Raw genomic sequence first — 26,264 nt, 5'->3', positions numbered from 1 at the left:
TGCTCAGCGGCCCTGCATTTTACAGCTTTGTGGACATGGGAATCGAATTCGCAATTTAACGCTAAATTCTCTGGTCAGTCTGATTAACTCTCTGGACCTTCCAACTCCTTAACCACTAGACTACCACATCCCCATGACCATGGTGTTTCTATAGTAACAACATATAATAAGTTGTATAGAGAATGCTTCATAATATAAGGCCAAGAATATAAAGCTACATAACAAAGACAAACGATCGTTGACACAGTGAAGGACTTTGAGCTTAAGGGTTTGTTAACTTTCAGAGAGAAAGAAAGAGAGAGAGAGAGAGAGAGTGAATGAGTTTACAGCTGCTGTAACATAAGTGATGACAAGCACAAACTTGTCTTGTGAACCTTCCATAACTTTAAATACAACAATAAATCGTTAAAAACTAATTTGAGTTGCTGTGATGTTAGAGGATATAAACACTTCTGTGTGAGGTGGCGATGAAAATAAACCAACTTCAGGGAGAAAACAGTAACTCTGCAGTCATTTCCTAAGTACCCTGCTGAGATAGACGGACGATTTTTGTGTCATTTAACTTATATTGTAAACGCGGTAGTTTTAAAAATGAGCCGAGGCCAAGGACGAATATGACGGGAAGAAAACAACCTGGGAAATGAACACCGGCAGAAATCGAGCAGAAAAAAGATGACATGGATGCGAATGAGGATGAAGATGAGCATGAGGTTGATACAAAAAGTACCAACTACCACATTCAAAGACTTTTCAGATTATTAGATAAGACGTGGAACAGATCAGGAACAGAAACAAATCTCTCTCCCTCTCTTTATCTCATATCTATCTATTATAATTCACTTAAACAATTGCACTGGTTTATCTCCGTCAACGATTTAGAGCGAGCAGAAGACCAGTTTTTAAAATATTTATAAATTCTGCTATTTTTGCGACAGATTTAACTTCTCAGGCGCTGGCAAGTGGCTCTGAAATACATGGAATAATCCGTAACTTGGTGTGCATTACATCCCTGGATCTTCCCGTACATATTTAATTTAGGGTTTCAAGTGAACTGATGTACACATATTAAACTATATATTTAACTGATTTATATTAAACAGACAATGCATACCAATTAAGATTATAAACATATCTGTCTATGAGGCTGATGTAGCCTTGATGATCTGTAGTTTATAAATATTAAAGGCATCTTTTAATATTGACATTTTGGTTTGCTAAATGAGATCGATGCAGCGGCGCTTTAGCTCTCTCATGTCCTGAACTGCACGCTTGGCACAAAACCGTGGTCAACACCTTCTCTGCTTGTACACTGCTAAATTGATGAGTCGGGGTTTCTCAGAGCAAGTGTCATCAGACACAAACAGCTCTGCATTCTGGGATGCTCGGTCCAGTGGAACGTCACGAGTGACAAAAATACAAATACAAAGCTATTTCGATATTAAGGCGTTTAAGGTTGAAGGATGAAGCTTTCCTTTAATTATGACTCAACAGAGAGAAGCAACACAGGAACATGTGAAAAGCTGAGAACAGAATATGCTTGTGTGAAGGTTAAAAAGACAGAGAAACACACAGACACACAGACACACACACACAAACAGCATGCAGTGCTGGAAAGGCTGAAACAGGGAGATAAGCTACATGAGACTTCCTGTGTGTGTGTGTGTGTGTGTGTGTGTGTGTGTGTGTGTGTGTGTGTGTGTGTGTGTGTGTGTGTGTGTGTGTGTGTGTGTGTGTGTGTGTGTGTGTGAGCAGGAGACATGTCTCAGCAGGAGACATGTCTTAGCTCAGCACAAATCTAGTTTACCAGAGATTACCAGGTAACAAGACCCAGAGACCCAGAACAAAGGTGTGTGTGCTGACTGTATGAATAAAAATTAGACTATGCAAGAAGTATAAATAGAGGAAAGCAGGAAAGCAGTCAAACACACACACACACACACACACACACACACACACACACACACACACACACACACACACACAAACAGCTCAGCTGTTGGGTGTCCCACGGTTGGGTTGCAGAGCCTGACAGAGGATTTTGGTGTGTGTGTGTGTGTGTGTGTGTGTGTGTGTGTGTGTGTGTGTGTGTGTGTGTGTGTGTGTGTGTGCTTCTGTGTGTGTGTTCATTCAAAATAAGCTTGTGCGCACACAAAAGAAGAATAAAGCAGCCACCCAGCAAGTTAAACATTACAGAAGGACAGATCACTCAAACCGGAGGCCAATGTTAAAACATCCAAGATTCTAGTGAGACAAGACGACAACACACACTCCGCCTAGTCAGTCTTGTTAGCTGATAATAATCTCTCCCTGACATCAGAGAGACAAGAAAGAGAGCTTATTTTTGTATCTCCAGATGAAACTCTGCTCTCGTTTTTTCTCAGACATTTCTAAATAAGACTGCATGGTCAGCATTGAAGTACAGAACACTCACTCTTACACGCACACACAGACTCTCTTATCCTCCTCTGTATGCTCCTTGTGGATTTGTGCCAAGAGATTTCCGGGAACACAAGCACTCAGGAAAATATTTGACTGATATAAACGTCGCCACAGCAACAAATCCTGCTTCAGTCTCTGTAGATTTCATTCTATCACGCTCTCTTACTTTCACATTGTGGGTTACTTGGCCTTTCTTTCCTTTTTCCTTTCTGTCTTTTTGTTGTTCTGCCTGTCTCTCTGTCTGTCTGTCAGTTCATCAGCTGGTCAGTCAATGTGTCTGTGTGCCAATTTGGCTGATGTTGTCTGTCTGTCTCTGTCTGCCTGTCAGTTCATCAGCTGGTCGGTCTATCGGTCTGTGTGTCAATTTGGCTGATGTCGTCTGTCTGTCTGTTTCTCTCTAGGTGTCTTTCTACCACTTTAAATGTTCTTTTCTTTTCTCTCACTCACTGTGAGTGTGTTCTGTGGTTTAAGGTCTATGTATATCTCTCTTCCCACATGATTGCTCTTGTTACTAATGTAGTTTTTGGGGATGTCTGCCTTAATATTTATCTCGTTTACATAAATCAGAAGTCCCCTCTGTGGCTCTTCCTCTCATGACACCACCACATTAAGTCAGCTGACCACATCCTCTGTTCTCCTTATTAAACCTCCAGTAATAACATGATGTCTAATAACATATCTATTACATCTATTACATCTATTCATAGTCTTCTTATTATTATATTAATTCCCCTTTGTATCTAATTGCCTACCTTTAAATAACAATAACAAGAGCTCAGGTCCCTTTAAGTAGTACATTAAACTCTGTATAGTGCATTAACCCCTATATAGTGTATTAAACCCTATATAGTGCATTAAACCCTATATAGTGCATTAAACTCTGTATAGTGTATTAAACTCTGTATAGTGCATAAACCCCTATATCGTGCATTAAACCCTATATAGTGCATTAAACCCTGTATAGTGCCTTAAACCTTTTAGAGTGTATTAAACCCTATAGATGTAATAGATGTAGTAAACACTATATAGTGTAAAAAACCCTATATAGTGTATTAAACCCTGTATAGTGTAATAAACCCTATATAGTGTATTAAACCATATATAGTGTATTAAACCCTATATAGTGTATTAAACCCTATATAGTGCATTAAACTCTGTATAGTGTATTAAACCCTATATAGTGCATTAAACCCTATATAGTGCATTAAACCCTGTATAGTGCATTAAACCTTTTAGAGTGTATTAAACCCTATATAGTGTATTAAACCATATATAGTGATCTAAACCCTGTATAGTGTATTAAATCCTATAGTGTATTAAACCCTATATAGTGCATTAAACCCTGTATAGTGCATTAAACCTTTTAGAGTGTATTAATCCCTATATAGTGTATTAAATCCTATATAGTGTAATAAATCCTATATAGTGTATTAAACAGTATATAGTGTATTAAACCCTATATAGTGTATTAAACCTTGTATAGTGTATTAAACCCTATATAGTGTATTAAACCCTATATAGTGCATTGAACCCTTTATAGTGTATTAAACCCTATGTAGTGTAAGAAACCCTATATAGTGTATTAAACCCTATATAGTGTTATAAACCCTATATAGTGCACACTGTAGCCACTGACATTAGGTTAAGTAAAGAGTCTGTTTCTGTTTTAGTCGGAAATAACACCCCTGGTTTGTTTATTAAAAGCAGCAGAAGTGAAGAGTTAAACAAACACAGAAGTAACTTTAATCTGAGACTCACCGCCTTCAGCTGCTCCAGTCGGTCCTTCATGATGTCAATGTCACAAATGTGAACTGAAGGAAGTCAGTAAATAAATAATAAAAAGGTTTAGAAGTGAAGTAAAGCAGTCAGTCAGTAGCTGAGAAGTGAAAAGTCCAAGCTAAGAAAAGTCTCTTTTCTCCTCAGACTGTTGTCTTTCTCCTCCAAGTCCACTTTATCCACAAACGGTCCATAAAAATGGCTGATCTGCTCCAAACCAATAGTGTTTTTTTCATCTAAATCTATCCGCTCAGGGGATTAAAACAACAGTTGGGTAAAGCTTAATCTCTCTCTCTCTCTCTCTCTCTCTCTCTCTCTCTCTCTCTCTCTCTCTCTATCTGCCTGTAATCACTAAGAGCTCTAACTCTGCGCATGCGCACTGGCGCACCTATGCAAACCGTTTGGTTAAGGTGAACACGCCCTGTTTGTCGTAGCCTACCTGTGTGTGTGTGTGTGTGTGTGTGTGTGTGTGTGTGTGTGTGTGTGTGTGTGTGTGTGTGTGTGTGTGTGTGTGTGTGTGTGTGTGTGTGTGTGACGTTATTCCTTTTAACAGGTGACACAAATATGAAAATTATCTGACCTTTCTTTTAGATCAATTTGCTCTCTGTGTGTGTGTGTGTGTGTGTGTGTGTGTGTGTGTGTGTGTGTGTGTGTGTGTGTGTGTGTGTGTGTGTGTGTATGTTTCTGTGTGTGTGTGTTGGTGGGTGGGTGTGTTTGTGTGTATGTGTCTGTGTATGTATGGGAACTACTGAAATATAATTCCTCTTCCTCTCTATTTTTTCTCAAACAGTGAACAGAGTGGTGTCCCAGTTTGTTCTTGGATCACAGTATATAAGACATTAAAAAAAGACATTAGTTAAGTTGATTAAGGTGTGTGTGTGTGTGTGTGTGTGTGTGTGTGTGTGTGTTTGTGTGATGTAATTGAGAGGGAGAAAACCTGTCCACACTGTATAACACGAGTAAAAGAAACACATACGTCACATAATTAAAAAAAAGTATAGTGTTACCAGAATTGTGACTGGATAAACAAGTTAATCATTTCTAATCATTACCAGTTGGCTTCAGTTAATCCTGAGCCTAAGGTAGAATTTGACTTCCGTCACTGGAAATGAGTTTCTTCAACAGTGTTATTAACTTTCATAAAATGTTTGTTTTGTTGTTTTCTTTACTTCTTTGGAGCATAGTATATATGTGTAATTAATTTTTCATATAAACATAAATTACAAGTACAACACAAGCTATGAAGGTGTAATTCTATGACTGCTGTACAGGTGCATTTACACATATATACATAGAAGACATCATAACACATATAAACATCACTCAGATCAAATATATTTCTGAATTAAAATTCATCTGAATTTGCTAAAAAATCATTAAAAAGCCATTGCTTGCATGAAAATAAAGGTTTTACAAGTTCTAAGAGTTATAAAGTCTGGTACATCATTGGTAAAACACCAACGAATAAATAAAATACTAAAACACTACAGGTATAATACAAACATTTGACCTTTGATTTATATACGGACTACAAGGCACACTGGCAGGGAAGTAGATATACAGACCTGATTAGACCTCTCAGATTAGACCTCATAGATTAGACCTGTGAGAGTTTTGGAGGGTTCTCGCCCCCTTGTGGCTACAATTAATACAACAATGTACATTTATATTTCTATTACTAGGATTCAGTAAATGTCCTTACAAAGAAGTGTTTTTTAATCTCTGTCCAAAACTTATCCTCCTGCTCGTACAAATAGGCATTGATCTAGGGATGATCCTGATCAAGGGTATGAAAGATGTTCTTGTTTTTGTTAATAAAAATTCAATACTTAACCCTTTTTGGGGTGTTTGGCACATGTCAGAAATGTTGGCCATCTTGTTCAGGCAAAATTTTGGTTATCAATCTGATTTTTGGTCTATCAGTTTTTGGTAATCAATTTTTTGTTTTGCAGTTTATTTTTATAGTTATTTTCTTAGTCGTTCAGTTTCACCTACTGTGAACGCACCAGATTTGCTGGGCATGTGGATCTCCAATAGAGGAAATTCAGTCACATCCATTAGCTGCACTCACTATTAGAAATTATTCTTTTACACTCTTCCTAGATGATTTATCGGATTCACAGAATTTGGTGAGCATGATGACAAAATCTTCAAAAGGAAATTTTTAATAAACTTAAATTCTATTGAAGACTTTCCTGTTTCAGAATATGAAATAAATCATCTGACTCATCAGAAAAATACTGAATAAATCTGTCAAACAGGTAAGACATGATTCTACTGCCAATTAAACATCTCCATGACTCTTTTCAACAAAAACAGAATATGTCTGCAAAAAAGTTTGAAAGAAACATCCTTTATCAATATATTTACAACTCAAGTGCACTGACTTTACACTTAGAATATAATCTTATATTTATATGGAATTTACTTGGGATCCAGCTCAGAGATACTTGTGGTTCTGGTTGGATAACATGCTTCCTTTTGTAACCTGCTCATTATTTTAATTTATTAATAGCATTTAGAGAATTTAATCCCAAAGATTTGCAGGCAGGTAGAATATGCTCCAACCTGATCAAGGGTCATAGGTCTTTTGTTCAACCAAGAGTGACCGTTGTTGCCAGAGATTATTTTATTTTTAACAGTAGGACAGAACTTTTAACCACTGAGCTATCTATCATGACAGACACTACACATTTACCTCACTAAACATGCAAAACTATTAAAAAGAACATCTTGGACAATGCTCCTAATGCAACACAAAGAAATCCTTCTACATCCAGGACATGCAATTTTAGTTTGCGTAACCTCTGATTGGCTCATATAGCATTATATGTACAAAGCCTGGTATAAGGCTCTTCCTGGTACTTGCGATTTCCTCTGTAACAGTTAATCATCAAGCAGTTTTGAATATGAACTAAAACCCTTCCAAGCAAACAGCACTTAAAAAACTCTTCTCAATGCACACACATTTCCACATTTTAATGTATGTAATTGTATGACAAGAAGCAGATAATCCCACAAACAGAAATGCAGCAAAACCTTAAGACAATATTTAAGACATTTTTAATTGAACAGATTCAGCTGTGTATGGTTTTACAACTAAAGTTTGGGGAAAAAGGAAAGGATCCAGTCACAAGGTATACTGAGAATGTTTTTATTCAAAGTTGTTCTCTAAGTGCTTAAAGCCACACAGAGAAGGATAATAAGCACTGGGACATTCCGTCTCATGCCGATGAGTGTATATGCATGTCTGCAAGTGAACGCACATGTGTCCTAGAGTGAGTCTTAATGGTGGCGTCAACATGAGCATGTCTACAATTGAACAATCACTTCACCTTTTATTCAGTCTGAAACAAAATGAAAATTTGAAAAATAAAAATCTGAGCAGGGAGGGTTTACAGTAAAAGGAACTGGGAGGAGAGGGTGTGGGGACAACTCCAATTGCTGAGGAAACCCAGCAACACCAAAAGGAAAAGATCAAAAGGTAACAGGTTAGAGGTCGTCGTCCTCATCTGGGAGAGCCGTTTCTGATGCCACCTAAAAGGATGAGACAAGAAAAAACCCAAAGTTAAATTATTATTAGTGCTAAAAATGTGATCGTCATATGCAAAGATTGTAATGTCACTAGTCCCGTATACTTCAGAGGTAGACTTACTTTCAGGTCATGCTCATACTGTGCAGCAAGTGATGGGTCCATGGCGATTTCGGGTGGGGCTAGGGCAGGCATCTCCACAAACTCCAAGTTGGGATCTCCAATCAGCTTTCGTGCAAGCCACAGGAAAGGCTTCTCAAAGTTATAATTACTCTTGGCGGAGATGTCATAGTACTGAAATGAAACACGATACAAGCCACTGTTTTTAAAAAGGAATCAGACTTTCAGCAAATGTGAACTCCAATAAAAGGTGGTGCTAATAAAAAGGTGGAAATAAGGCAAAGATGATGTACATACCTGTAGGTTCTTCTTGCGGTGGAACACAATGCTCTTAGCTTTCACCTTCCGGTCTTTGATGTCCACTTTGTTGCCGCACAGTACTATTGGAATGTTCTCACACACACGCACCAGGTCACGATGCCAGTTGGGAACATTCTTGTAAGTCACTCGAGAGGTCACGTCAAACATGATGATTGCACACTGAGCTGGAGACGAGGAAAAAGTAGAACTCTGCTTGTTACAGCACACACATACCTGCACACTTGGAACAGCTACATCTTTTACAAAACTGATGACGAAACCAAAGCATACCTTGAATATAATATCCGTCTCGCAGGCCTCCGAACTTCTCCTGTCCTGCTGTGTCCCATACATTGTACTTGATAGCACCCCTGTTGGTGTGGAAAACCAAGGGATGCACTTCAACACCCAGAGTTGCTGAAAGAAAACAGGATTTAGTTTGAACAGTTAGTGTTATTAAAAATAATAATAATACCCACACCCTTCAATTTATCCATCACAGAGGTATTTCAACACCCCCCCCCCACCTACTTGCAATATTTTGCACACATACCAACATATTTCTTTTCAAACTCTCCTGTCAAGTGTCTCTTCACAAAGGTGGTCTTTCCTGTACCTCCATCTCCAACAAGAACAAGCTGAGGACAGAATTAACTGTTAACACTTCACAAAACAGGCACAGAAACAATTACTTCTGAAATCTACGTTTCTACATTTATACGTATCTGGAGAACAAACTCAGACATTAAAAACTTGTCACGTAGTTGTGATGCATAGTAGTTAAAAGCTAGGAGTTAAACGTTATTTCCACAAAGAGAAACAGATTTAAAATTTACCTTAAACTGAACCTGTGGGTCGTTTTCTGCCATGTCGAGTGTGTTAATTTGTGACTCAGCAGCGGGACTCTGTGAGAGAGAAAGAGAGAGAGAAGGGGGGAGAGGAAGACAACGAGAGAGAGAGAGAGGGAAGGAATGAGAACGAGAGAGAGAATGAGTAGAGAGAAGGAGAGAGAGATGGCGATAGAGCGAGAACGAGAGATAAAGAGAGATGGCGGGATGGTTACGGAGAGCACACACATGGGCCATAGTAAATAATTCGTATTTACGCTCCTGATGACCAAAAACAGACAAAATAACATTTACTAAACGGCGCAAAGTTAATGCGCAGCGCGCGCACACACGCAATATTTCACACAAAATTTTTAATGCGTATTAAAGTCCGTAAACACGCTGGAATAAATCCCACAGGCCTGAAACCCCGAACCATCTTACCACATCCTCCAAAACGACTCACTACCGTAAAGACTTTATCCCCGTTGTCATGCTACCAATGACGCTTTGCCGCACTTTTCTAGTTTGATCTGGAACAAAACCCGCTTCCCCGATGCTAATGATGCTAATGCTAACGCTACGGGCTGTGCCCTAAACACGCACACTAGGCCTCAGGAGCATCCATTCGTCCTAAAAACGAGGCACAGTCAATAAGAGACAAAACAAAGCAGATATAATTATACGCTAAATTGCGAACCTAAATAAAAAAGCGTTTTTTCCCCAATCGTGCTAAGCAGCATCCATGCTAACAGCATGCTAACAGCTAGCGCTAGCACACACAACGCTTAGCTTCTGAAAAATAAAAACAACTAAAACACAAATACGTCATTACAGCAGTCTAATGCCTCCGTTAAAGTAAACATCAGGTCACTATACACTGTTCACGGGTTCACTAGAAATAAATAAATAAAAAAAAACCGTGAAATGAAATACAAAACAAGTCACTCTTACATCTTAGCACTTTGTGCTCCGCGCAACGCGATATAAAGAAGAGAGCAAATGGCAGCGCCCGCGCGGGATTCAGCGTGCGCCGGTCACATAAACGCTTCCGCCCGCGACACGTGACACTGCTGAAACGTGGTGGGGTAAAAAAAAAAAAAAAAAAAAAAAAAACCCGCGCGAGCTCGTAATACCGCCCTGCTGTGGCCCGTGTTTTTACTGCCACGAACCCAAGGACCGAGTTTTTATTTGTTGTTTTGCTTGAGTTGAATATTTTCCTTCTTCTGACGCAATTGTCAGTCCTCAAATAAATGACTGTTGTCTGCAGATTTAAGTGGAAAGTCTCTAACGCCTGCTACAAGTCACCAGAGGATGTCATAGGTTTTATACAAAATACGCGTCAAACTAATTTGCATACTCATGAAATCGTCAAATTGCTTATCCAACTACACTATGGCGTTATTGCTTCATTCCTAGGTGATAGTGTTGAACTAACTTGTTGTCTGGTGTGTTTACATTTGGTTCTATCTTACCATCTGGTGTTTGGTGCTTCCTCAACATTAAATGTCATTTATTACAGAATAATCTCTTGAACTCAGATTCAGATTATTGTCAGCCCTACAGCGTCGTGTGCACAATTGATCAGTTTATATAATCTGAAATGGATTAGCATGTCTAAACTGATGTCAGGGGAGAAGACACAAGAAGCCTGACCATAGAGTATATTATTGCAGTATAGCAAAATCAACAACCTCATACTAGACAAACAGACAGACATACAGACAGAGAAACAGACAGAAAAACAGACAGAGAAACAGACAGACAGGGAGAAAGATAAGTGCTCATCATTAGAATCTACACCATCAAATCCTCTTTGAATAAAGGGACAGATTAAACCCGAAGAGTGCTGCTAGTAAAAGAAGTGAAAGGGCTGATTTGGTTCCTTTCTATTCATCAGGCTGGTCGTATTCAGGGCAGACACAGGCAGAGTGGGAAAAGGTCTTCTTTTTGTTTCAGCATTTTAGCAGTAGCGTGTCTAGTTTTTAAACAGGATTTTATAGGAAAAATTTGCACTAGCAAAGTCTGATCTGTTAGTTGTGTAATGACGTTAAAATGTACCGACTTTATAGGCTTTATAATTAAATTATTCTTATCATAGTTTATACCGGGAGAGCTGGGTGTAATGTGGAAACAGACACGGAACGGGACAGCAGTTCATCACATAGCACCAAACACGTCTCACATACACTCATTCACATTTAAGAACAATTTAGTAGAGCCAGTCCACCTACTGCTCCGGTTTAAGAAAATTCAAGAAAACCAGACACTCACACGGACATGCAGAGAACACGTGAAACTCCACACAGACAGCAACCTGATATCAAGATTGAACTGAGAATCATGGTAACGCTACCTGATATACGACAGTGCTGCCCAGACTTTATATATTATCAAGAAATTTTGAAGAAAATAACATTTCCAAGATATATTGATGATTGACAAGGAGCCCCAGATGTTTATTAATTTCCTGATTTATTTGTCAGGAAAACACAAGACATTATACCACAGTATCTTGGACCACAGGAATCTTGGACAGTTAGTGTAAAAGATTCCCACTTGTTGAATCTTGAGCACATATTTTACACACATAAATATACAGCTTAGCACTTAATCTAAAAGTCTTGCTACAGGTTTAACACACCATGATTTGTGTTAGCAATCCTATCATAGATTAAATATGCTAGTTTGAGTCTGGTCACATTCTTTAATCTTTTATATCAAGGCTTGTTTGTTGAACTTTCCTAAAGCATGTGCACAAGCTCCTACACACACACACACGCACACATACACAACCACTACAGCGGAAGTGTTTTTTTCAGTTCTGTCTTCCCTCCCATAATAGCACAATTGCACCTTATAGTCAGAAGTGCATCCGAAGGTAAGTGCTTGATGCTTGACTCTTCAGCTTTTCATAGATTTTCATAGTTCCATTCCCAAAAACCAAGCTGTAAAACTGACACAAACACACATGCTTGAGCAAGACAAATGATGTAGAGCATGTGAGGTTTCGGTGTGACGAAACAGCTCAGATATCACTGTAAAAAAAATAATTGATATCCGGCTTTGTGCTGATTTTCGTGCTCCTGAGTTTAAAACTCTCTGTTTAGGTGATGTCTCTCCGTTCGGACCAGAGAGAGGATGGAGAGAACACCTCCGGCTCCACAGAGGCTAAAACAGACCGTTATGGATTCCTGCTTGTTAATGGAGACATGAACAATGACAGGTCAATGTTAGCACACACACACACACACACACACACACACACACACACACACACACACACACACACACACACACACACACACACACACAAATTGTGTAAGAACTGTGTTTTCAGCTAAGTATATGTATTTTATAAGCATAACTTTTTCTCAACCGTCACCTACAATTATTTTCTGTTGCGCTCAACATCCTGCCACATTACCATGGTGATATTGGCCCTGACAGAATGTGGTTTCCTGTTGTGTGTGTATGTATGTGTGTGTTAGGTTGTTTATTATGACAGTTGTGCTTTGTAATCACAGTAACTTACATTTAAAGGCCACATGTTACAATGTTGTGGACAAGGAGCAAAACTTGTAAACAGTTACGTGTGTAAACTCTCAGTATACTGTATATTAGTATAACTACATCTAAAATTTAGTTTAGTTAGGTTTGTTAATTTATATTCTGATATCTAAAATGACACTGGTGTGTGTTTCTTTTTTTCTTACAGAACAGAAAGAATATTGTACTGAAATTGTCAGTACTGTCATGTATTGTAATAGATTTGTTAGTAATGTCAATATGAGATTTTCATAATTTCAGTACTGTCCTGTATTTGTCATGTAATGTCTTTATTGTCTTGGATTTATTTTGTGTAGCCTAATGCAGTTAAATGCTCATACTTTTAGTAAGAATCGACTTGTCTAGCAAGAAATTAAGCATTATTAAACATTTTTATACTGCATGTGTTAATAAAGAACCTTTAACAGTAATATCCATATCAGTCCTAATAAAAGCAACATATCTTTTCAGTAATGCCACAAAGAGCGGTAATAAGCGTACTTATTATCTTACAACCTTACAATAATTTTGTTTTTATGCTGAACTTGTATCACCAGCAGTGATGACCTCAGTCCTGAGTTGGTGAGACACCGTGAAATGAAATGGATCAACCTTATGAGCCAGTGGGATCAGGTGATGGAGAAGAAGCATAGTAAGGTATGTTAAAAAAAAACATTGCACTGTCAGAAACCCATAATGTTCTACATCATGCTCTTTTGATTATAGATCAAAGCTCAGTGCCAGAAGGGAATCCCAGCATCTGTGAGGTGCAAGTGCTGGCCCCTGCTCTGTGGAGCGACACAGAGGAAAGAGAATAACAAAGATCTCTACAATGTGAGTACATATGTTAATAAGTAGTAGAGGAAAGAAAATAAAATAAATTAATCACTGGCTGTTTATACACCGTCCAGTACAGTGTTTATTTATAGTATAAATATTCTAGAAAGCATCTTTCTTCATTTAATCACCTACTGTATGCTTAAATAACACTTCAAACGTCCAGGTGCCTATGGAGCAATATCCATCCATCCATCCATCCATCCATCCATCCATCCATCTATATATCTATTCATTCATTTATTCATTAACTAATTTCAGTAACTGCTTTGTCCTGGTCAGGGTTGTGGTGGATTCAGAGTTTATATGTACTGGCAAGAAAGAATGGCATGCCAGTCCATCTCACACGCTTCAATGTTTGGTAGATCTCTTTAACCGTCACCTTTCAAGATTCCACATTCATAGCATTTAGCAGACACACTTATCCAGAGCAACTTACATTTATCTCATTTATACAACAGAGCAGCTGAGGGTTAAGGGCCTTGCCCATGGGAATTTGATGGTTCTGGTACTAAATTTGGTACTAAAGTACTAAAATACCACTCTACCCATGACTGACTGACTCTCTCCAAAGAATTTCATTAGCATTTTACCATACAAAGGACCCTTGGTGTGCTTCAACTTGTTGCATTTGCTAGCAAAAATCGGTTTTCTCCTTTGTGCAATAAGCCTAATTTGCCAATAGTTGTTGGTACTGGAACAAAACCCGTTTTGCCAGTCAAGAACTGTCACTTTTGGCATGGAAGCAAGTGAAATGGCTCCAGATGGATAGTCAGAGGAAAACAGCTATTGGATTAGAGAAGAAGACCATCTTTCCCATGACCTGTTCTGACCTGACCTGTTAATTCTAGTTTGTGTTTCAATCCTCTCTTTATTTCTATGTGTCAGACTCTGGAGTCGTCCCCGGGTCAGCAAAGCTGGATTGATGTCATCAAGAGAGACACAGACAGGCAGTTTCCTTTCCATGAGATGTTTCAGTCCAAAGACGGCCATGGGTAAAAGCAATCTCATTCTCGTCACTGTCCTTAAAGATCATTCATGTCCATGCTGATTAATCCCGCTTGTTCTGACAAGCCATCAACTGAAAAACACAGGTCATACTGTTAAAACTGGTAGATTATTATTCTGATTTACACCTACAAACCTGTTTCAAGAAAAAAAAAAAAGGACAATAGACAGCCAAGGATTCATTGTCCTTGTGTCCTAAATTGAGATTATTGGATATTTCAATTACATTTACAGCATTATAGCAGACACTCTTATCCAGAGTGACTTACATTTTTATTTCAGTTTATACACATGAGCAATTGAGGGTTAAGGGCCTTGCTCAGGGGCCCAGCAGTGGCAGCTTGGTGGACCTGGGATTCGAACCAATTCCGATCAGTAGTCGAACACCGAGCTGCCACATCCCGAGCTGTTTTGACAGCTTGGATTTTTTTTGGCAGTGGATACAGCAAAGCTAATACAAATTTCTGTTTTTATATTCTTTTATACGAGAAGTCAGCAAGGCTTGTTGCAGGTTCTAAAGGCTTACACTCAGTTTCGGCCAGATGAGGGGTACTGCCAGGCGCAGGGTCCTGTGGCGGCAGTGCTACTAATGCACATGCCCATGGAGGTACATATCCTAATTTATAAAAAATGAATGGAAATTATGGCTTGTTTACTATTGCTGGTATGGTTTGAGTTTATATGAAATCATCACTGCAAATAAGTGCATATTTATCCTGACCGATCTTCAGGATTACTCTATCCCATCTACAGGGCATGAGAGTTCACTAAATAGTTTATTGAGGATAAAAAGACATATGCTATGGTTTTCACATTGATTAGATTTCAGCAGAGTTGAACACCTGTGAGAGATTTTGGAGTAACATTTTAGACAGCACTCTCCATAAAAAGTATAAAGTGGAAATTTGTTTATTCCACCAGTTAGACTCCAGATACTCGTAGAACCTACAGTACATATATAAGGTGCATTGCATATTAAGGTGCATTGTTTTGGTTGCTTGTGCTGGCCCAAAACCTTACCTTCCTTAATTTATCATCTATTTGTATGACAGTGATTATGTCGAAAAGCCTAGCTAGTCATTTTATCATTAACTGTTTAACTGGTCAATACAACTGCTTAACTTCTAAAATGCGTATTCCATAAAAATTTCAGGAAGCGTTCTGGTGTTTGGTACAGATCAGCGAACTCTACCTCCCTGGATACTACAGTCCCCTGCTGGTAGGGCAGAATTAAACCAAGCCACAGCAGACTTGGGGAGAATGTGCCACTGTTTTTATAGCCCATTGCACTTTCTGTCTGCACAGGAGGGAGTTTTGTTCGATGCTGCAGTTCTCTTTGGAGTGCTTAAAAGGACATGTCCAGCTGCATACAAACATCTGCAAAGACAGGGGGTGGAGCCTCTCATGTTTGCCACCGATTGGCTGATGTGCCTGTATAGCCGCCACCTGCCATTCAACACTTTACTCCGAGTCTGGGATCTCTTCTTCTGCAATGGTGAGGGATGAATTGTGCAGGTTTGTGTTTATGCCTTTACTCACTGAAAAGCATGCAACTAATACATCTGTGTTGCAGGAGTACGTGTGCTGTTTCAGGTGGCTGTGGTTTTAGTGCGACGTTGCTTAGGGGAGGCTCGACAACGGAAAGAGTGCGAGGGCCAGATGGAGACCCTGGAGAGACTGCGGTCAGTTAAGGGGCTTGTCCAACACGAGCAAGCCGATGTCTTTATTCAAGAGGTGTGTAATTTAAATGGGACAAGTGCTCAAACTATATTAAGTCCATTGGTAAGCTGTCCGTTGGTTTCTGTGTTAAATAAAAGTACCTTTATACTACCGATAAATATCTATAACACGGGCCAAGGTGTTAAATGTTTGGTGTTTTTATATGATTTCTTTATTGTTTTGTTATGAAAGCCTGTTACATCTTGATCAATATCTGGAATATACTGTATGTATGCCTGCATGCCTACCTGCATGTTTTTGTGCGTGACCCACAGGAAAGCTGTAGCAATTAATGTACAAAAAGTAATTTTGTAGTATATACGGAGAAAAATCATTTATTTCTCTCATTCTCTCCTTTATAGGTGTGTTCAGTACCTTTGTCCTTGGGAGAGCTCCAACGACAGACTGAAAAGGAGTTACAGAAATGGAGGAAAGAGCGCCCAGGTTCGACCTTTGACCCCCGAGATCGTTGCCAAGGATACTATATGATATGGGAGAAAGGGAAGGAAAGGGTGAAGGAGAACGAAAAGAAGGAGGGACAAAGCAAGAACCTGAAGGTCCCGGTGATGCGTTCACACTCGTCTCTCTCTCCAGCAATCCTTCGTAAAAAATGGAGGAAGAGAGGAAGTAAAACAGAGACTGAGGAGTGGGAAGGAAGAGGGTTTATGAAACAGGGCAGTGATGATGAAGAGAAAAGGAGGGCGAGCGTGTGTGGTGTAGCTGGAGAGCTAAAGGCGAAGACACAGAAGACACCACCTGAGTTCAGTAAACACTTACAGATAGAGTCTAACACAACCGTTAACAGACAGTGTACAGCGGCTAGGGAAACACAGCCGTATTCTGAACTGTCTGATCGCAATGACACTGTGTTTGAGGAGGATGAGAACGACGTGGTTGTCATTGCCGTCCCATCGCATACAGACACTGGTGACCATGAAGAAGAAAGAACGCTGCCTAATAGCCCGAAAGAAGATGATCTACCAACAGCTAACAGTCAACAGGAAATAGAAAAACATCATGGCACCGAGACGTTGCAAGACGAAGAAAAGAAAGAACAGACTCCCAGAGATAATCAGGATCAAGAAATTTCAACACATCGAGACCAACAGGAGCCGGAAACACAACAAGAGGAATCACAACCTTCCCAACTAGAGGAAGTAGAGGATGCAAGAAACAAACCTGAGCAGGAACCCCAAGAAATCAAAAATAAACAAGAAGAGGAAACTGAAATTAAGACATGTAATCCCGAAGAGAAGGTACAGCTTAAAATCAACACACAAGAAGATGATGTAGAAGTCCAAGAAAATACTGACAAACAGGAGAAACCGGAGCAGGAAAATGAAACAAAGAGTAAATGTGAAGGCAAAATGCGAATGGATTCTAGTAAAAATAAACAGGAAATAGAGACAAATAGCCAAGAACAAGAAGAAGAAATACATCTAGGCAGCGCTAAAGAGGAAGTAATACAGTTAGGAAAAGAAAAACAAACAATAAGCAGTGAGGAGGAAGTGGAAATAGAGGAAGAAAAAGAAATACAGACAAAGAGAAGTGAACAAGTGGACATTCAGGAAGAAAAGGAAATACAGGCAAACAGCAGCGAACATGAAGAGGAAATTAATGAAGAAAAGGGAGTTATGGCAAACAGCAGTGTACAGGAAGAGGAAATAGAGAAAGATAAGGAAATACAGACAAACAGCAATGTACAGGAAGAGGAAATAGTGACAGATAAGGAAATACAGGCAAACAGCAGCAAACATGAAGTGGAAAGTCATGAACAAATGGGAATTATTGCAAACAGCAGTGTACAGGAAGAGGAAATAGAGAAAAAAAAGGAAATACAGGAAATCAGCAGCAAACATGAAGTGGAAATTCAGGAAGAAAAGGAAATACAGGCAAAGAGCAGTGAAAAAGAAGTGGAAAATCGGGAAGAAACAGGAATTATGGCAAACAGCAGTGTACAGGAAGAGGAAATAGAGAAGGAAAAGGAAATACAGGCAAACAGCAGCAAACATGAAGTGGAAATTCAGGAAGAAAAGGGAATTATAGCAAACAGCAGTGTACAGGAAGAGGAAATAGAGAACGATAAGGAAATACATGCAAAGAGTTGCAAACAAGAAATGGAAATTATGGAGGAAAGAGCGGACAACAGTGAACAGGAAGTGGAAATAGAGAATGGAGACAAACAAGCACATAGTGCTAATAAAGAAGAGAAGCTAAAAATATGCCTCGTACACACACAAGATGAGCTTCAGCAACAGGAAGACAGCACACAAAAAATTGAAGTTGGACAAATTGTGGAAAAGGAAGAGGAAACACATTCAAATGTACAAACTCCAGAAGATCAGAAGGATGCAGAGGATCGAGCACCTTCCGTTCAAGAAGAAGAAGGTCATGTGAAGGATGAATGCTGTGGAAATGGAAGCAATAAAAATGTGGAAAACACACAGCAAGAGCTGGAAGGAGAGAGACAGAATGAGGCACGGATTAGTGATGCGCCTGTGGAGGAAATTGAAGGAAATGTCACGGACGGAGAAAAGGGAAGTAGCAAAAGTCTCACAGTGGATCAAGCGGAATCAGAAACTTTACTGTCTTCACCTTGCGTTCAACTAGAGAGGGCGATAGAACATTCTGGAGAATCAGAGACTCCACGGGACTCCGACTGGACCCAGGATGAAAACACCGAAGTTAACAAAATGTCCACACCTGAACATGTGGAACCTGACAGAACCAGTGGATCTAGAAATCCAGAGCCTCCACAGCCAAACAAAAAGGAAGAGGAAGTGGAAATAGAGGTAAATATACCATCTAACTCAAATCCACAGCTCAGACTTCGCAGGTCCTCCAGCTCCCACACCTCCTATCCCACGATCCTCTCTGGGGACACTTTCAGGGACCCTCAACAAAGCACCAAACGAGATTCATGCCCCCGAACCACAGAGGCAGAGGAGTCAGACATCGCACAGCCGAAACAAACACAATGCTCAAAACAGGAAGATTCACAAAAACCACAAACGCAATCTCAATCGAAGTCAAACAAACCCAAACGCAGGGGTCTGTTTCAACGACTCAGGGCTGACACGCCTTCCAAATCCACCATCCCCAAAATCGTCATTCAGGACTTCAGTGAGGGAGAGGAGAAGATGAGCTCTAAGGAGAGGAGGCGGCGGAGGAGGATGCAGGAGAGGAAAGAGAAGGAGGAAGATAAGGAAAGGAAGAAGCTGGAGAAAGAGCTGGAGAAGGAAAAGGAGAGGGAGAGGAAAAAATCACATATGAGAGGAAAGAGCTTTCAGGCTCTCAGTAGAAAGCATGACGACGATGAAATTTTCTCTAAAAGAAGCGGCTCGCCGGCGGTTGGACGTAAAAGGACGTCTTTCTCCGAGAGTTATTTTTGACTCAAGGAGACACTGACATTTTTCAGCATTTTATATAAATGGATCGTAGTATGATTCATTCATTTTTCATTTTGCAGAACGTTCACTGCTTTAGAGAGAAATGCTTATAAAACTTGTTTGTCTTTTCAAACCCTTACCGTCTTTGTATATACAGTACACTTGAACATTAAAGCAAAATCTTGCTATTTTAACCCTTTACTCTATCCAACTACTGTGGAAGGAAATTAATGAACATCTGCTGACCAATCAGATTAAGAATCCAGCAGCACAAATGGTATAAATTATCTTATTATTTTATTCCTTGGTATTTGAATGTTGTGATTTCCTAAATCAGAATTTTAATAGCCAGTGATGTTTTAGCAATTTTTTAATGACTGGTTGGTTAACAAAATAAAATCAGCCATGTGAACACAACTCACCTGTAAAGACAATTACAGGTATCTCATTTATATTTTTATTGGCAGTTTATGGATGCTCCAAGGTCAGGAAAGAATTCGGAGAAGATTTTGTTTAGCACAGAGATTACTTTTCCTAACACACCTTAAGTGAATTTTAGTGAATGAACTACACTGTGTTCAAACCACAAAAGTAAATAGATTGACATGTACAATGATTCGGGTGCAATGTGTCTTGTTTTGGCTGCTTCACCACTGATTCTACTTAAAAAAAAATGAAAAACAAACCACTTGAAACACTCAAACTTAAAAAAGCATTGCAAAGAACGTTCCAAATGGATACACTTTCCATTATGTAGTTCCTTGGTACGAATCGTCCGTTTTTCTTTTTCTCTCATTTCATTTTGCTCTTTGCTGCGCAGTTTATTCCGACTGTCTCTCGTCCTCACTGTCGCTGGCGAGCACTTCCTGGCTCTGCATTGTCTGATCGTTTGCCTTAGTCGAAGCCGGTATCACGGAGCCGAAGAAAAGTGAGCGGAACTGAAAATGACAGGATGAAAATGTAAAGAACGATAAATGAACAGCTGATCAGAAATGTACAGCATGTTAAAATTCAAAACCGCTTTAAAACCTTTTTATTGGGTGGTCCCAACACTGACTCCTCCTCTGTCTCCACGTCCTCGCCTTCCTCTTCGCTGGACAACCGGTTTTTGTGGTTGGTGGAGGAAGTTTGAGGTTGAGGTTGGTAGGATGGGCCAGCGAGGTCACTGGTCTCCATGGCGATGAGATACGAGTCAATATCATCGCACATAAAGTCGTCGGGTGGGAGTTCAGCACGGGGTCTGGGAGACGGAGGGGAACAGATCAAGAACAAAGATAATAATTAATGAATGAATTTAAATGTGTGGAAATACTAAATATAGCCCGTAGCGTCCGCTCATGAAGGTTTGCATACCCATTAGCTTTGTTGTTGTTGTGGTTGTGCTGGTGTGTGTCTTCAGACAGAGTAGCGAGTACAAAGTTCGCCTCTAAGACACTGTCGGACACGCTCAGGACAACAGGGCTAAGATGTGGACATGCACACAGACACACAAAAGTACTTTTAGGACAAAACATAAAAGAAATCTGTTGTTGATTTGTGGTATTAAGCATTTTACCTGCCAGGCTCTTCAAAGTACATGGAGATGGGAAGACCTGCTGTTTCAGCAAACACTAATAAACCCTGTGAGCCAGAGAGAAGGGTTTAAACTAACATACAGCTTTCCATCAACATTTACGCACTCAGAATAACATTTCAAATAAACAGTTTTCAGGCGAAGCAGTAACTAAAAACAGGAAGGAGACGATCAACAGCTGAAAATGGACAGTCTTGTGAACTTTGAACAATAAACTTAACCAGCTACTTACAATTTATACACTAGACATTCTCAGCATTTTTATTTAAAAATAAACCAAACACCTAATTCAAGCATTTGGATGAATCTTGAACAAATACTATGTGACTGTGTTGTATACAGAAATTAGACAAATTAAAGGAAAATCTTTGGAACTACAGGGTGTGGGGGGCATTTACTTTTGCTAGTACAGAGATTGCATCTACTTGTCTGTTAGAGTTAAGTCGCTGCACCACTGAAAATCTTTTTTGTCTCTTTTTCACTTGTCTTCTTTCTGTAGCTCAACATAGTGACATAAATGCGTTAGACCCTGTGTTTGTGTGTGTGTGTGTGTGTGTGTGTGTGTGTGTGTGTGTGTGTGTGTGTGTGTGTATGTTTACCCGGAGTTCTTTAAGACAAAAGGTGATGCTGGTCTCAGAGCCAATAGCAAAGTGATCGAATTCATCGGAGCTCAAACACAACTCGGTCATCATGGCTTTTGATGAGTCTGGGAAGAAAGGTAGAAAGAGATTTTTTTTAAACAGAGTATAGGAATATAAAAGGTTAGATGTTGTAAAAGAAGTCATGAACTGGTGTCAGTGCTAGTTTAGGAGCTACAGCATCTATCCTTTTTGGACATGATATGTTTAACAATTATTAATAAATGTATCAAGAGTTTTTTTTACATTGTCATTTTTCCACGTAATGCTTTTATCTAGCACACTGGTGAAAGTGACAGACATTTTCAGTCAGTATAAATAAATTCCTTTTTATTATTAATTTAAGTCTGATCTAAAATGAGTCAGGAATTGTGTTGGTTGAAGATAAACACCTTCCAATTTTTGACGCTTATGAACAAGGACTTGGGACGTCACAGAGAGCAGAAATAGGTTTGACATCATCATTTAATTTGAAGATAGAAACATTTGTGTGAGATACAATAAAGGATTTTATCCTCCTGTTACTTTAAATGAATATACTGCCTCTAGTATGTTCGGTAAAAAACACTAACCTCCACTGTGAAGTGTGACATGACATACAACATTCAATACAGAACATGGACAACAAAACAGGAGCATATATTATTTTTTGTCTTTTTTGTGAAAAAGAATTGAAAGACCCAAATGCTGAGGACAGAATATAAAAGTGAAAAATAAAGAGGTAAGTGATAAGAGGTAAGGGCTTGTGCTTGTACTGAGATTTTTAAGCCACCTGATGCATCTGAAAAGTGTTACCATTTGGAAAACCACAATGACCACCACTGTAACATCAGGTCTAGTAAAGCAGGAACGGTGTATCGTACTTTTAAAGACATTTTACAGAACAGAAAATAACGCAGAAACCCGGCACTTCATCACCTGCATCGTCTTCCACGTGGTTCCTGAGCCAAACTCGATCGCTGCTCACAGATACGTTCACTTCATCCAGAGAGGGTGGGAAATGCAGTACTGTATCCACCCACAACCTGCACACAGAAGACAGTGGAAGAAGAAAGTGAGACAGAGACTGAAGTAGAGATAAAGGAAAAGAGAGAAGGAAGGAGGAAGTAGGACCTGGGTTGAGCTCGGAGCACGTTGGTGCAGGTGTCCTTGTTAAACACTGCTTGCAAACACTCACAGTCCTGAAAGGACAGGTTGTGTGTCTTTAAAAGCCCTGAAACACACACACACACACACACACACACACACGTCTCATTAGAAGGGAAATTAGTTAGATAGTTTGTTCCCCTTTCCCCTCTACTTTCTATCTCCTGGTCATGTTATTTCATCCACCAATTTATTTCAACTTCCAATTTTTTTATTGTATATTTTTTTCACTCTCTCTTCCTCTCTTTAATCTTTTCCTTTTTATATCCTCCCCTACTTACTCGTACTCATTTCTCTCTACTTCACTTCATCCTTTTTCTTTCACGTCTCAGTGTCTTGCATCACTCAATTTTTCTCTCTCTTTTAACCCCGTCTTCCTCCCCATTACCTTCACCTCCTTTCACCTTTCCTTTTCTCTTCTCTCTACCTTACCCTCCTTCACTTTTCAGTTTTCTCCCCATCGAGTTACTACTCTTACTAAGTAAACCTAATGTATGGCAAACGTAGCAGAAGTTATTTTTACCACCTGACGTTTATCATTTTAAATACAGACTGTCCCTGAGATGTGTTCTATTCCTTTTATAACACAGCAATTGCCAACAATCAATTATTTTATTTCCTGAAATGCTTTAAAAATGTATTTTTTCCTCATATGCCTTGAAAAATACACAGTATATCATGTTACTAACAAACCAAGAAAAGAATGACTTCATCCGAAAGACTTTCCTAAAGACTCCTTCCATGAATGTTAAAAAATTGTTTCCATTATTTCTATGACTGTATGATTTTTACCATATTTGCAGTGGAGTGTGATTCTCAAACGACTCTTCTCAGTGTTTATCTCAATGCGGCACTTTTCCACAGAGCGCTCTAGAGATGAGAGAGACCTGAACACTGTCTGTACACTCTGAGAGAGAGAGAGAGAGAGAGAGAGAGAGAGAGAGAGAGAGAGAACTGAAACACACATTCTGAACTTTTACAGCATCCGACCCTCATACTGATGATTTTTAGAAGTTGAACAGAAACCAGAGATCATGCAAAATATAACATAATAAATAACTGCCACAGATTTATTTTGAGAAGAAGTGAGTGCGAAGAGGCTGGTAACATTAGAAGACTTTGCTTGTTACTTTGATGGGCATTTTGCAGCGAAAGGCTTGGTCTGGTGGATGCTTGAACCTCTGGAAAAAGAGCGGAGACATCAGGAAATAGGCAAACGCTGATCGAGATGAGTTCACTGCACGCAGGGTTAGCTGCAAAACATGGGCACATGATATATACATAAATATAAACGATAAATAAATACAAATATCAACATGAGATCTAATGCATCAAACATAATGCCTTTAGACCCTTAATCCAGTGATATTAATGGGAATATTTAACTCCTCTTGACCACACAAGCAGACACACAGACACTAACCCCATCCTCAGTGGGCTCCAAGTAAAGTTCTTCTCCAATCCTTGAAAGGGAGTGTATTGCTTTGGCCAGCACTGTAAGACACAATGTACACACAATAACACAACAAAAGGGTATTATTGTATTTTTTATAGTATTTTTTTAACTACAAACTAACATTATCTTGCAGATAATTCTCAGGGTTTGCCAAAGGTTGCCTGTATTTTGCATACCAACTAAATTACAATAGAGAGAGTCAAGAAGCTTTTATTGTCATTTCAACCATATATAGCTGTTGCAGTACATGGTGAAATGAGACAATGTTTCTCCAAGATTACACAGGACATTTTTTAATAATAAAAGGAATGCAGATTAAAAAATGCCTTCTTAGATTTGTGAGTGCGTTCTTCAAATACCAACAATAATACAGATACAGATAATATAGTGAATTAATATTAGGATTATTTCTGTTCCTGTCCAACGGTTACATTTCTGTCATTTAGTAGACACCTTTATCCAGAGTGACTTACAATACATTTCAATTTATACAACTAAGCAATTGAGGATTAAGGGCCTTGATCAGGGCCCCAGCAGGTGGATCTGGAATTCGAACCCATGACCTTCTGGTCAATAGTCCAACACCTTAACCACTAGGCCACTACATCCCCACGTCCTGTCTTATTATTCGATGACAACCAACCAAGGTTGCACCAGAATAATAAAAGTTTTATTTAGGGATGGTTCAGAGATTAATTCCCTGAAGTTAAAACCGCTTTTTAAACATTTTGTTTGTTCAAAACAGTTTCAAATGATTACTGGAACCCAAAACAAATGTTAAAACTGTTCTATAAACAGCCAATAATCGTTAGTTTGAGATACAAGGCAATATAATAAAGAAATAGAGGAGTTTTAGTGATTTGACGTCAGTATGATTAACGTTGTTGTTTGTTGTTATTTACATATTTAAATCACCTTTGACGTTTCCTCCTGTAGCGACGCAGTCCATCCTCGTGCACCTCGGAAAATACTCATTAACTATCTAGAGGCGTAGACATTATTTTAAAAAAACGTTGTTTGTTTTTAGTTACGGTTTAACGCACCTGCACCAACATGGTTTTATTTATTCATGCAAATAAAAACAATTCTAAACTGTTTAATTCTCATCACTTCGCCATGTCGCGCGCTAAGTTCAACCAATCAACACGTAATACGTCATATAAACGCGCCCGGGAGGAATCTCAAATGGCTCCCTGTTAGACTTCCCTATTTAGGGCACTTAAGTAGGAACTAGGGAGCTATTTGAGGCTCGGGCAGATATGTGCAAACAACACACTGATGCTATTTTTGACTACGTTTCTCGTCCAAACATTAATGTTAATCTAGTATTTCCACACATTTCTCATGTTATAATCAAACCACAGACAGATTTTGTGTTTAATATAGTTTCATTCACAGTTTAATGTTTATTTTTATTAAACACTGAGCTTTAGATAAGAAAATAAAGATCATAAAGCCTATGTGACATATTCTAAACTCATATTTATTTAAGAGAGCAGTTAATGAGGGTTTTACATATATGTTTCCATTCAGTCATCATCAGGAGCCACTTTGTCCTTGTCAGGGTTTCACATGGATCATATCCCTGAAACACTGGGTGTGAGACACTGTCTTATTCACACACAATTTAGCTCAGCCCAGTCTAACTGTCATGTTTCTTGGGAGGTGAGTGAAGACTGGAGAAGCCACCCAGACAGTAACCTGAGCTCAACGACACTGGATCCGTGGGACAGAGGCACTACCTTGTGTACCGCCCTGTACACATTTAATTAATCATAAATAATAACCTAATAAATAAAGTGGTCACAGGATATGATCTGCGACTCCTTACTGCAAATTATGGTTTGAAATGTATCTATTAATTTGTGTTTATGTAGGTTTTGTTTTTGTACATTTTTGTTTAGTATCATTTGATCAGATTTATAAATAGCAGTAAAACAGCAAACCAAAACACA

At 39.1% G+C, this 26,264-nt stretch overlaps 4 protein-coding genes across 6 annotated transcripts in view; 1 reads left to right on the top strand and 3 right to left on the bottom strand.

Moving 5' to 3' along the window:
- The window catches only part of stx3b (syntaxin 3b), a 21,122-nt gene extending 16,563 nt beyond the window's left edge, over nt 1–4,559 (bottom strand). The window contains exon 1 of one of the 3 annotated variants that reach the window (XM_047802523.1): nt 4,198–4,559. In XM_047802523.1, the coding sequence (XP_047658479.1) occupies nt 4,198–4,227 (30 nt within the window). In that variant the 5' untranslated portion in view covers nt 4,228–4,559. The remainder of the gene's footprint in view (nt 1–4,197) is intronic. The other 2 variants (XM_047802522.1, XM_027154691.2) reach the window with 2 other exon arrangements.
- A 2,620-nt stretch (nt 4,560–7,179) lies between these two features.
- ran (RAN, member RAS oncogene family) lies at nt 7,180–10,088 on the bottom strand. The gene is made up of 7 exons (XM_027154781.2): nt 9,949–10,088; nt 9,004–9,072; nt 8,721–8,805; nt 8,459–8,584; nt 8,165–8,352; nt 7,871–8,041; nt 7,180–7,752 (listed from the first exon to the last, which is right to left on the bottom strand). The coding sequence occupies exons 2-7, from the start codon at nt 9,034–9,036 to the stop codon at nt 7,708–7,710; spliced, it is 648 nt and encodes a 215-aa protein (XP_027010582.1). The 5' UTR covers nt 9,037–9,072; nt 9,949–10,088; the 3' UTR covers nt 7,180–7,707.
- Nucleotides 10,089–11,757: 1,669 nt separating this feature from the next.
- Nucleotides 11,758–20,112, top strand: tbc1d10c (TBC1 domain family, member 10C). The gene is made up of 10 exons (XM_027154652.2): nt 11,758–11,875; nt 12,105–12,220; nt 13,104–13,200; nt 13,270–13,377; nt 14,269–14,375; nt 14,881–14,995; nt 15,542–15,607; nt 15,694–15,883; nt 15,962–16,122; nt 16,470–20,112. Exons 2-10 carry the CDS (start codon nt 12,108–12,110, stop codon nt 19,497–19,499), a joined length of 3,987 nt encoding a protein of 1,328 aa, XP_027010453.2. The 5' UTR covers nt 11,758–11,875; nt 12,105–12,107; the 3' UTR covers nt 19,500–20,112.
- On the bottom strand, nt 19,938–25,469 carry rad9a (RAD9 checkpoint clamp component A). The gene is made up of 11 exons (XM_027154654.2): nt 25,225–25,469; nt 24,277–24,347; nt 23,984–24,106; nt 23,646–23,760; nt 22,821–22,920; nt 22,626–22,732; nt 21,669–21,775; nt 21,052–21,116; nt 20,850–20,957; nt 20,526–20,736; nt 19,938–20,434 (listed from the first exon to the last, which is right to left on the bottom strand). Exons 1-11 carry the CDS (start codon nt 25,256–25,258, stop codon nt 20,318–20,320), a joined length of 1,158 nt encoding a protein of 385 aa, XP_027010455.1. The 5' UTR covers nt 25,259–25,469; the 3' UTR covers nt 19,938–20,317.
- Nucleotides 25,470–26,264: the final 795 nt, after the last annotated feature.

This window comes from Tachysurus fulvidraco, chromosome 17 (genome assembly GCF_022655615.1).
Source record: "Tachysurus fulvidraco isolate hzauxx_2018 chromosome 17, HZAU_PFXX_2.0, whole genome shotgun sequence".
In the NCBI taxonomy this organism is placed as follows: domain Eukaryota; kingdom Metazoa; phylum Chordata; class Actinopteri; order Siluriformes; family Bagridae; genus Tachysurus; species Tachysurus fulvidraco.
This window is presented reverse-complemented; position numbering and strand designations above follow the sequence as displayed.